Source organism: Vicia villosa, linkage group LG5 (assembly GCF_029867415.1).
Source record: "Vicia villosa cultivar HV-30 ecotype Madison, WI linkage group LG5, Vvil1.0, whole genome shotgun sequence".
Taxonomy (NCBI): domain Eukaryota; kingdom Viridiplantae; phylum Streptophyta; class Magnoliopsida; order Fabales; family Fabaceae; genus Vicia; species Vicia villosa.
The window spans coordinates 125,590,167-125,602,511 of record NC_081184.1 but is presented as its reverse complement, the minus strand read 5'-3'; the positions used below and the strand labels follow the sequence as shown (position 1 = coordinate 125,602,511).

Below are 12,345 nucleotides of genomic sequence, written 5' to 3'. Positions count from 1 at the left end.
TAGAAGTTGCTAATAATTTATACATTCTACAATGGTCAACTTTATAACACGAGAAGGACCATTTATGCTGCTGCAAGAGGGGCTATAATGAATAAATCTTTCAATGAAGCATATGACCTTATCAAAAACATGGATTAAAACCACTACTAGTAGGGGAATGAATGTTCTCCCGTAGAGAAAACACAACCGAGAGGAGGAATGTACAAAGTTAGCAAATTTGATCATATGAACGCTAAAGTAGATGCCATGTTTAAAAAGTTAGACAACTTAAGCATCAACCCCACGACTATCATAGCTGCTATGACTCCCAATTACAAAATCTATGGAGCCCTTGGACAATTACTATTGAGTGTGAACTATTAGTCAAACTATGGGAATAATTAGTCAAATCTAATTATGGCAAGATACAACATTAGTAAGGAACAATAATAGGAATAACATAGCTTATGGCTGTAACTCTAACAATTGGTATCATAGCCTATAATGGCTTCTTCTAGTGGATCGGTCAAGGTCGGAAAATATGAAATTGAAAAGTTCAATGGAAAAAATGATTTTTCCTATTGGAGGATGCAAATGAAAAATCTGCTTATATCACAAAAGTTACATAAGGCGTTAGCGGGGAAAGAACAAAAACCTGTGAGTATGAAGGATGAGGATTGGGAAAAGCTAGATCTTGAAGCACAGGCAGCCATAATCTCATGTCTTGAGAGGGATGTTGCATTCTTGGTAAATGAAGAATCAACAACTGCTGGCGTGTGGGCAAAGTTAGAGAATAACTTTATGGTGAAAACTCTAACAAATCAGATCTATTTAAAATCTAGATTATATACATGCAAAATGGAGGAAGACACCTCAATTCGGGATTATGTCAATAAGTTTGATAGGATTATATCAGACTTGAAAGATATAGGAGTGAAGATTGATGATGAAGACCAAGCACTTATGTTGCTTCTTTCATTGACCAAGAAGTATGAAAATCTAGTTCAAACATTGATGCTTGTGGGTGATACTCTAACCATGGATGAGACTAGAACATCGCTATTAGCGGATGATCTTCGAAAGGTTGCTAATAGTGGAATGTCTGGTAATGGTGGAGAAAATAACGAGCAGACACAAGGATTGTTTGCTAGTAGGGGGCGGAACAATGAAAGAGGAAGGGGAAAGGGCGGGAAGTCTAGATCAAAATCTAGAGCTCCTGCAGAAAGAACATGCTTTAAATGTGGCGAGCTTGGGCACTTTAAAGCAAATTGTCCAAATAAGAGAGTATTATTCAAGAAGTATACCAACAACGAAAACAACTCCAGAGGTAAACAACAAGATTTGCAGGAGGCGAGTTATGTCTCAAATGGCGAGGATGATTGCGTCTCAGTTTCAGAGCAAGACCATGATATCTCCAAAAGATGGATGCTTGATGCAGGAGCTTCACACCATATGTGCCCAAATAGGAAGTGGTTTACTACATACCAAAGCGCAGACGGTGGTACAGTTTTAATGGGGAATAACCATGCCTGTAAAATTATAGGGTATGGTACAATTCAAATTAAGATGCATGATGGAGCAGTAAGGACTTTGAGGAATGTGAGACATGTCCCTAATTTGCGGAAAAACATTATTTCTCTTGGTGTATTAGAAGAAAATGGTTGCAAAATAATCTTGGAAATGGAGTCTTAAAGGTTGTTCGTGGTTTGTTGGTTGTGATGAAGGGGGTTCGTCATAAGAATCTTTATTCTCTTGTGGGGGAAACTGTCACGAGTGATTTGGCAGTTGGGATCAATAAAAGTAAAGACTAGACGGAAAGTACGAGGATGTGGCACATGCGCCTTGGGCATATGTCTGAAAAGGGTCTATCACTGCTTGGTGAGAAAGGTTTGCTGAAGAACATGGAAAAGCTATGCATGGAATTTTGTGAACATTGTGTGTTTGGTAAAGCACATAGGTTGCGGTTTTCTACAAGCAAACATAAAAGCAGGGGGATATTAGACTATGTGCATACTGACGTTTGGGGTCCGGCTCCAATTACTTCTAAGGGTGGTTCCAGGTACTTTGTTACATATGTTGATGATCATTCAAGGTATGCTTGGATATATTTTCTTAAGCATAAAAATGAGGTATTTGATTTTTTTTAAATTTTGGAGAGCAGTGGTTGAGAACAGAATGGGTAGAAAGTTGAAAACTCTGCGATTGGATAATGGTACAGAGTATACAGATGGAGCTTTCAAGAGGTTTTGTGATCAGTAAGGCATTGTTAGACATTGGACGGTCAGAGGTACACCACAACAGAATGGAGTTGCGGAAAGACTGAACCGTACACTTCTTGAGAAAGCAAGGTGTATGCGCTCTAATTCTGGGCTAGATCGAGAATGGTGGGCAGAGTCGGTTGCTACAGCTTGTTATGTAGTAAACAGATCCCCACATTCTAGTTTAAGTGGAGACACGTCCTATAGGGTATGGTCAGGTGAACATGCGGATTATGAAAGACTGAAAATATTCGGATGCACAACCTATTATCACGTCAAGGATAACAAACTTGATACCAGAGCCAAGAAAGCTATCTTTCTAGGATATGCAAAAGGGGTCAAAGGCTATCGTCTTTGGAGTGTAGAAGATTATAAGTTTGTGATCAGCAGGGATGTTACATTTGACGAAAAATCTTTGGTAGCTTTGTCAAAAGCTATTAAACCTTTTGATGGTGATGTGACGATGTCAAATAAGCAAGTTATTGAGATAGAGTCTGAAGACCAACCAGATTCTAGTCATGGTCGGGTGGAGAATCCTATCGCTAGTGAAGACGAGGAAGAGGATGAACATGATCATGAGGAGGTTCAGCAGGAAAATACACATGTGTTACAACAACAACAAGAATCTTTGGATGCCACTAGGCCAAAGAGAAATTATAAACCAGTTCAGAAGTTTGGGTCAGACAAACCTCTTAGGCATTATGGACAGGTTAACTTGGTGGAATATGCACTCTCAGTTGAAGATGATGAGCCGGTCACCTTCAAGAAAGCTATCAAAGACAAAGATAGAGAGAGTTGGTTGGTTGATATGGAGGAAGAGATGAAATCTCTTCATAAGAACAAGACATGGGAGGTGGTCCCATTGCCTGTAGGAAAGTCTGTTATCGGTTGTAAGTGAGTGTATAAAAGAAAATAAGATCATACTAAGTTGGGTGGTACAAGATATAAGGCTAAACTAGTGGCCAAGGGGTTTGCACAAAAGGAAGGAGTTGATTACAATGAGATATTTTCTCCGGTGGTGAAACATCTATCCGGGTGCTATTAAGTTTAGTAGCTCATGGTGATCTTGAGCTGGAACAACTAGATGTGAAGACAACCTTCTTGCATGGAGACTTAGATGAGGAGATATATATGCATAAACCCGAGGGATACAAGGTTGAGGGTAAAAAGGGTTAGGTATGTCGCTTGAGGAAATCACTTTATGGGTTGAAACAATCTCCTAGACAGTGGTACAAGCGATTTGATTCCTTTATGATAAAACAAGGTTACTCTAGAAGTAGTTATGACAGTTGTGTCTATATTCAGAAGCTTCTTGAAGGTGATTATATCTACCTATTATTGTATGTCGATGACATGCTTATTGCTTCAAAAAGCAAGGTGGAGATAGATACGTTGAAATTTAAACTTGGTAAAGAGTTTGAGACGAAGAATTTGGGCGCTGCAAAGAAAATATTGGGTATGGAGATTAGAAGAGAGCGGATAAACCAGAAACTGTTCTTGAGTCAAAATGGCTATTTAGAACGAGTTGTTGAAAGGTTCGGACTGAAAGGTGCTAAGTCAGTGGTTACTCCATTAGCTCCACATTTTAGGCTTTCTGGTAATCAATCTCCCACTACAACAGAAGATAAGGCATACATGGAAAATGTACCTTATGCTAGTGCAGTTGGCAGTTTGATGTATGCTATGGTGTGTACACGTCCAGATATTTCACAAGCGGTAAGTGTTGTCAGTAGGTTCATGGCGAATTCGAGAAAGTCACATTGGGAAGCAGTGAAATGGATTTTGAGGTACTTGAAAGGTACCATTAACGCCAGTTTGTGTTTTGGTGGAGATACATGTCAAATAAGCGGGTTTGTTGATTCAGATTATGCTGGTGATCTAGATAGACGATGATCTACTACTGGTTATGTGTTTCAAATACATGGTGCTCCAGTTAGTTGGCGGTCGATGTTAAAGTCCACAGTGGCACTCTCAACTACGGAAGCTGAGTACATGGCGGTAGCAGAAGGAGTAAAGGAAGCATTGTGGCTAAGGGGTCTTCTAGATGATTTGGGTATGAAACAAGAATGTGTAAGAATGAGTTGTGATAGTCAAAGTGCGCTGCATTTGGCAAAGAATCAAGTTCATCATGCTCGGACCAAGCATATTGATGTAAGATATCATTTTGTACGAGATGTCGTAGAAGAAGGACATATTTCTCTTACAAAGGTACATACTAATGATAACCCAGCTGACATGTTAACCAAGGTTGTATCAGGTAGCAAATTTCAACACTGTTTGAACTTGCTAAACATTATTCCATATTCGTCAAAAATTTGAATGCTTCAAATTATGAACGAGGTGGAGAATTGTGGGAATAATTAGTCAAATCTAATTATGGCAAGATACAACATTAGTAAGGAACAATAATAGGAATAACATAGCTTATGGCTTATATGTGTTTTGTAATATGCTTCATTCATTTTATAATATGTGGATTACTATATAAGATGAATCATTAGTTTGTAATAATATCAATAACATATACAAATTCAATCTTTCTTCTTTGGACACTTATATCTCTTCATACAAATTCTTTGTTCATGTTATACTAATTTCTTATTTAACTTTAAGAGAGTTGTATTTCATATCACTATTAGAAGTCAAAGTTCCGCTGTAACTCTAACACAAACCTTCCTCAGATCAGGCGAATTACACGCAACAAAGGAACCCGTATTCCAACACATATAATCCTAGAAGAAGAATTTATCCCAATTTATCCTACAAGAACAATAATCCTACATCACACCCAGTCCTGCACCTGATACTCCACCCGATTTTCAAGGCTAAAAAGGAGCCCCCTCTGCTCCTAAAAAGTCAAACCTCTAACTGATGATGGAGAATTTTATCAAAAAAATAAGGAGTTAGAAACACAAAATAACGAGATGATAAAGCAATTGGTGAATAAAGTAGACGATATGGTCACTCATAACAAGATGTTAGAAACACAAACTTCTCAATTGGCCCAACAACAAGCTTCTACAACTCCCCTGCTGGAATATTTTTAGAGCAACCACAGCCAAACCTAAAGTAACATGCCAACATTATATCTCTACAAAGCAGAACAGAGTTAGAAGCCCTTGTTGATAAGAGAGATAGAGCGAAGGGTGTAGAGAAGAAAACTAAAAAAAGGAGTCAGTAACATCTGAAAAGAAGAGAGCGAACAATCATTGAATGCCAATGAGGTAGTTGAAGAGGACAATGAAGAACCATATATACCTCCTCCTCCTTACAAACCCCCGATCCTTTTCCCTCAAAGATTTGCGAAAGCGAAAAATTGAGGAACAATTTAGAAAGTTTGTTGAGCTCTTAAAGAAGCTTCACATTAACATTCCTTTTATAGAACCAATAACCTAGATTCCTTCGTATGCTAAATTCTTAACGGAAATTATGAAGAACAAAAGGAATATCGATGAAGAAGGTATAGTAGTACTCACTGAGGAGTGTAACGCTATTATCCAAAATAAAATGGCACCCAAGCTGAAAGATCCAGGGAGTTTCTCAGTTCCTTGCGTCATCGGTAACCATGTCACTGCTAAGTCCCGTTGTGATTTGGGTGCGAGTGCAAGTCTGATGCCTCTGTCTATCAATATGAGGCTAAATCTAGGAGAGCTTAAACATACTAACATGTCTCTTTAGCTAGATGACCGATCCAATACTAGTAAGAATACTGGAAGAAGCCCCGTTAAGAATTGGCCAGTTATACATTCCCACCGATTTTGGGGTAATGGACATAAATGAAGACTCTCATTTCCCTATCCTCTTAGGAAGACCTTTTCTAACCACCGCTGGTGCTATTATTGATGTAAAGAGAGGGAAGCTCACCTTTGAGGTTGGAGAAGAAAAGATTGAGTTCCTCTTATCAAAATTCATGAAGAATCCATCCATCAATAACTCATGCTTTTGTTGATATCATAGATGAATGCATTAAAGATTATTCATTAGAGCCACCCTCAATTGATAAGTTGAATGCCTCTGACAAAAGGAATCAAAGACGACGAAGCGTAAGCTTATGAAGACTTATTGAATGCAAGTCCAATTGATTAAAATGAGTACTTTGCCCTTCTTCCTACTCCAACGCAAGAAATAGAAAATCCAAAATTAGAACTCATGTTACATCCCCAAAACCTTAGGTACAAATTTTCTAAAGTCCAATTCTCTCTCTCTCTCTCTCTCTCTCTCTCTCTCTCTCTCTCTCTCTCTCTCTCTCTCTCTCTCTCTCTCTCTCTCTCTCTCTCTCTATATATATATATATATATATATATATATATATATATATATATATATATATATATATATATATATATATATATATATATATATATATATATATATATATATATATATATATATATATATATATAGTTTCCATAACCATAAGGAAGATAATATGAGGGACATTGGTTTGGATGAGCTTATTTAAGGCTCACACTGCTTGTGGGTTACCCAGTCCACGACAATTCCAAACCAGAACCTTCATTGTTGTCGGCATGCCTTCTGGGCCAAGAATTGAGGTGCTATTTGATTCTGTGTTTGTTGTGCCAATTTCTTCAAATTTCCTTCTTTCACTTGTCAAGAGTCACAATGCCTTGAAGTAGTTGTTCTTGTTGCAGAATAGATAAAACATTTTGCACACATAAGATAGGGGCTCAATCATTAAGATTTGTGTATTAGCAGTGTTGAAAGTGTCATTCAATCCCTTCAAAGAGAAGATAGCATAATCTGTCTTTTGTTGTTGCTTAAGTTTAGTATGTTCTCCGCATGTTCATGTAAGTAAAAAACGAGGGAGCTCAAGATCTTCGCATAAAGTCTTAAGCTCATAGCTTGATTAGTATATAAGTGTAGTACCATAACTGAATTGGTTGATAACTATAACTCATAACAAACTAATTCTATATTATAGGATTAATCACATATAGGTGTATAATTCTAACAAGGATGGAGTAGGAGGTTTTTGTAATTGTCTTCATAGTGTTATTAAGAAATTTTCATATGATTTTGACATTAGTTTAACATTGCTCCAATATATTATGAGTTGCATTTTATTCCAAAAATCCAAATCAATGTAACATGAATTACAAGTTTTAAGTTTGTCAAAAGTCATGAGTTGTAGTAAGGAAACCAGAAACACTTTGTAACAAGCAGCAAATAAAAAAATGTAAATAAGGAATAAAAGAACAAAAGATATCAGTTGCTCTTAATATTTCTTGTATTGATAAATGCCAAAGTAGCTGTATATATAATATGTTTAAATAGTTACAGAAACCATGATTGAATCAGCTAATAGATGATAAATGCACAATCATTCATAATTTAGTTTGATTTACAGAGTTTGGGTAACATAAGTACTTCAGTTTAATATTTAAGCAGTAGGGTAAGATGCTTGCATTGCAATGCCACACAGTCCTTCAGCTGCATCAACTCCCATTTGCATTCTAATGTATCCTTCTTCACCCCAATCTGTTCCCCATGAGTTTTTAACCAACCAATATTTGGTTCCATCACTATCCACACCATAACCCACAGCAGTGACCCCGTGGTCCAACTCAGTTCCACATGAACCAGTAAACACACCACTTTTGTAAAACTGAAAGTCGGATCCGCTAGCATCAATGGCTACAGAAATTGGTTGATTTGCAACCGCTTTTTGTAGTGCCTGCTCATTGTTGGCCGGGACATCTTCATATCCTGTAATGGTAGCTGCTTGGGTGGATGCTTGGTTTGCACTGCACGTTCCGTCAACACCTTGATAGGGGTATTGAGCTTCAGTGGTGAGTCCGTGATTTTGAATGATGAATTTGAAAGCATCATCCATAAGACCACCCTCACAACCTTGGTCCACACCTTTTGTGTCGCAATCAACAAGTTCTTGTTCTGATAAAGAGACTAATTTTCCTGTACTCAACTGATGAATTCCTTCAGTTGCTGCAACAGCAGAAAATGCCCAGCAACATCCTACAATAGGTAAATTTATATTAACTAGAGTTTGACAACAATTCAATATTTGACCACATAGTCCTGCTGAATTGAATGCATTACTTATTAGATAGACACTTACCACATTGGCCTTGATTCTTCACAGGAGTCACTGCTCCTTTCTTCCTCCAATCAACGGTGGATGGAACCGCACTTGCATTTTCATACTTAAAAGTAGATGTTCTTGTGATTGAGGAGCACATATGCCCCTTGAATTTGTTTCTAGATGTTGTGAACTCCTCGTTGGTGAGGTCTGCAAATTGATTGATGCCTAGTTTGTATGATTTGTTACTGTCAACATTGTTAGACGCTTCAATGTAGTTCACGTTTTCTGCGAATATCTTTAGACGACTCTCCCTTTCTTGAGAATCCTTATAAACTTTGCCATAGTAATTCATCCATTGCTGGTGCCTCTCATACATAGGGTCGTCTCCGAGAGTGCGAGAAGTGACTTGGAGAGCACACAATCCCAAGCAGAATATGAGTGTGAATGCAATGCCATGATATAATTGAATTTTAGCAGCCATGGTGTGTTGTGAGAAACACGTGTTTTTGAGTTGATTAGTTAGCAGTTAAATGTGAGAAAGATGTGTTGTGTCTATACCCAATGATGTTTGTGGTATTTATAATAGGCAATTTTATGGTGAGTTGAATATTAACATTTTGATAGTTTTCAATTTAAAGCTAAAAACAAATTTATGGTCATGAGTATGTAGTTACGTAGTCGGGAGAAATGTCTGAATGAGAGATTCTATGAGTAGCTATATGGACAAATAAGGGGCTTAATTACGTACAATGAGCTCAAAGGAAGGCTTGTGCGTTGTAAATATTTTGGATTATAAAAGTGAAGGGAGACCAGCAGTTTGTTTGAGACAATAATTATAAAAACAAATTCACATCTCATGATAAAATACAAATTAAGTATCAACAAATTCCCATGTCATGATAAAAACAAATTAAGTAGTAAAGCGTATAATACTTCTATTCTAAATTAATACAACCAAATGTAAAACAAATAAAATGAACAATTTTCTAATATATTGTTAGTTTCTTTTTCTTCATGGTCAATATACATTACATTCTTTACAATATTGAAAAACTCAAATTATCTTACTTTAATAGACCGTGGAATTTTGGACGACTTACTTGTGTGTGAGTTTGAAGGAAGCGCAGCCACTGACGAGCCGACGAGCGTGGCAGAAGCGGGAGAGTGGGTTGAAGACAGTTGGCAGTGGATCTTTGATAACATAGTGCGAGACACCGAGGTTGAGGACAGGCTGCACTTGACGGAGTTTTCGGATCTGTTGCAGGCGTATTGCCTGAGGCAGAACAAGAACGATAGTTTCGAGTGGATTCCGGAGAAAAACTATATTTTTTCGGTAAAATCTTGCGCTAACGTCATCCTCCAAGACGTTAGCATTCCTGCTCACAACGGCACAGATTTCGTATCTCTTTGGAAGTTGAAAGTTCCTTCTAAGATTCAGATGTTCAGTTGGAGATTGTTTCTCGGCAGATTATCGACTAAAGATCAACTGTTTAAAAGGGGTATTTTGGAGGATGTTAGAGACAAATGCTGCGTTTTCTGCTTCAGAGATGAATCCAAAATTCACCTCTTCGACTTTGTGTCTTCACTAGAAGAGTTTGGACTAAAGTTTGCGATTGGATTGGTAATTATCCTCCTTTATCTTATGCCGACATTGCTGACTTATCTAGTATTTGTCAGAAGGTGAAGAAGACCAAAGATAGAAATATTATTTGTGTGATTTGGTTGGCCTCGGTTTGGAGCTTGTGGTTGACGAGGAATGCTATTCTCTTCGAGGGTAGAATATGTAGTTTTTCCGAATGTTTAAGGCTATTAAATTTCTGTCGTGGAAATGGTTGGGGATCGGTAGCAATATATCTCTGTCCAATAGTTTTCATGTCTGGAATATTCTTCCGCTAGCGTGTTTTCGGTAGCTCGTCGTCCTTGTGTCGTTGTAAGGGTTTGAGTACCCCTTGTACTCATTTCGTTTTAATGGATTTATTGCCTATTAAAAAAATTTTTTTCATACCATAGACACGTTTCAGTTTTTTTTTTGAACCAAACCATGAAAAACCTTAGGTGTAGGTGTGAACCACTCCAATGAAGAACCAAAATCCCATGATATAATATTCTGTACAAAATGTCTTTAAATATGTGATTAAACATTTCATGATTGATAAGACTATTTAGTTGTTAAGATACTTAAGTATTCTTGCAGTGGGATACTCAGTAAAAGTCATCCAGTAGAGGAGAGTTCAGTGCATCATAAATGGAACTAATCTTGGTAACTTTACTTCAACTATTGTAGTACTTGCTTTTTTCACTGTTTCTAGTTTCAATTCTAGTTACTTTTCATTTAAATTCAATCATACCATAAAAAAAGAGACTAAAACAATAATCCTAACATGTATTTGAAAAAAAGAAAAAAAATGTATCCAAAGAAAAAGAAGAAGGAAGGACAAGATTTACTCTTAATGTTTTCATTGTATTGATAAATGCACAAGTAGATGTATATAATATACACAGATAGTAATAGAAACTATGATACATGTAGCTAATAGTACATAAATGCACAATCAGTCACAGTTTAGGTTGATTTACATAAATATTAAGTATGGAGCTTAAACAGTAGGATAAGATGCTTGCATTGCAATACCACACAGTCCTTCAACAGCATCGACTCCCCTTTGCATCCTAATGTATCCTTCTTCACCCCAATCGGCTCCCCACGAGTTCTTAACCAACCAATACTTGGTTCCATCACTATCAACACCATAACCCACAGCAGTGACACCATGATCTAATTCAGTTCCACAAGAACCAGTGAAGACACCGCTTTTATAAAATTGAAAGTCGGATCCACTAGCATCAATGGCTACAGAAATTGGTTGATTTGCCACAGCTTTTTGTAGTGCCTGCTCATTGTTGGCCGGGACATCTTCATATCCTGTAATGGTAGCTGCTTGGGTGGATGCTTGATTTGCACTGCATGTTCCGTCAACACCTTGATAGGGGTATTGAGCTTCCGTGCTGAGTCCGTGATTTTGAATGATGAATTTGAAAGCATCATCCATAAGACCACCCTCACAACCTTGGTCCACACCTTTTGTGTCGCAATCAACAAGTTCTTGTTCTGATAAAGAGACCAATTTTCCAGTACTCAACTGATGAATTCCTTCCGTTGCTGCAACAGCAGAGAATGCCCAACAACATCCTACAATAGGTAAATTGATATTACAATTAAATATTTGACCATATAGTCCTGCTGAATTGAATGCATTACTTATTAGATAGTCACTTACCGCATTGTCCTTGATTCTTCACAGGTGTCACTGCTCCTTTCTTCCTCCAATCAACCGTGGATGGAACCGCACTTGCATTTTCATACTTAAAGGTAGATGTTCTTGTGATTGAGGAGCACATATGCCCCTTGAATTTGTTTCTAGAAGCTGTGAATTCCTCGTTGGTGAGGTCCGCAAATTGATTGATGCCTAGTTTGTATGATTTGTTACTGTTAACATTGTTGGATGCTTCAATGTAATTCATGTTTTCTGCAAATATTTTTAGACGGTTCTCCCTTTCTTGAGTGTCCTTATAGACTTTGCCATAGTAACTCATCCATTGCTGGTGCCTCTCATGCATAGAGTCGTATTGGAGAGTGCGAGAAGTGACTTGAATAGTCAACAAACCCAGGCAGAATATGAATGTCAATGCAATACCACTATGATATAATTGATTTTTGGCAGCCATGGTTTGACAGACAAGGATTTTTGAGTTGATTAGTTAGCAGTTGAATGTTAGAATGATGTGTGGTGATTATACTCAATGATCATTGTGGTATTTATATTAGGCAATTTTATGGTGAATTGAATATTAACATTTTGATAGTTTTCAATTTAAAGTCTAAAACAAATTTATGGTCAGTATGTGGTTTCGTACTCGGGAGAAATGTCTGAATGAGAGAACCTGTGATTAGCTATGGACGAATTTGATGTCAAGCAAGGAGCTTAATTACGTACAATGAGCTCAAAGGAAGGCTTTTGCGTTGGAAATATTTTGGATTATAAAAGT

General features: G+C 37.4%; 2 protein-coding genes across 2 annotated transcripts; both read right to left on the bottom strand.

The window, feature by feature from the left end:
• Window positions 1–7,496: 7,496 nt before the first annotated feature.
• Window positions 7,497–9,872, bottom strand: LOC131602364 (senescence-specific cysteine protease SAG39-like). The gene is made up of 3 exons (XM_058874450.1): window positions 9,399–9,872; window positions 8,335–8,703; window positions 7,497–8,231 (listed from the first exon to the last, which is right to left on the bottom strand). Exons 1-3 carry the CDS (start codon window positions 9,499–9,501, stop codon window positions 7,639–7,641), a joined length of 1,065 nt encoding a protein of 354 aa, XP_058730433.1. The 5' UTR covers window positions 9,502–9,872; the 3' UTR covers window positions 7,497–7,638.
• A 1,023-nt stretch (window positions 9,873–10,895) lies between these two features.
• LOC131602365 (senescence-specific cysteine protease SAG39-like) lies at window positions 10,896–12,024 on the bottom strand. The gene is made up of 2 exons (XM_058874451.1): window positions 11,577–12,024; window positions 10,896–11,488 (listed from the first exon to the last, which is right to left on the bottom strand). Exons 1-2 carry the CDS (start codon window positions 12,022–12,024, stop codon window positions 10,896–10,898), a joined length of 1,041 nt encoding a protein of 346 aa, XP_058730434.1.
• Between the last annotated feature and the right edge of the window lie 321 nt (window positions 12,025–12,345).

What these genes read in the sequence shown, in the direction of transcription:
- LOC131602364 (XM_058874450.1), bottom strand. Translation starts at nt 9,501, where the DNA reads ATGTTATCAAAGATCCACTGCCAACTGTCTTCAACCCACTCTCCCGCT. An exon ending in TCCTTCAAACTCACACACAA is followed by an intron (nt 8,704 to 9,398) that starts GTAAGTCGTCCA and finishes GTGCTCTCCAAG; the next exon opens with TCACTTCTCGCACTCTCGGA. An exon ending in GAAGAATCAAGGCCAATGTG is followed by an intron (nt 8,232 to 8,334) that starts GTAAGTGTCTAT and finishes TACCTATTGTAG; the next exon opens with GATGTTGCTGGGCATTTTCT.
- LOC131602365 (XM_058874451.1), bottom strand. Translation starts at nt 12,024, where the DNA reads ATGGCTGCCAAAAATCAATTATATCATAGTGGTATTGCATTGACATTC. An exon ending in GAAGAATCAAGGACAATGCG is followed by an intron (nt 11,489 to 11,576) that starts GTAAGTGACTAT and finishes TACCTATTGTAG; the next exon opens with GATGTTGTTGGGCATTCTCT.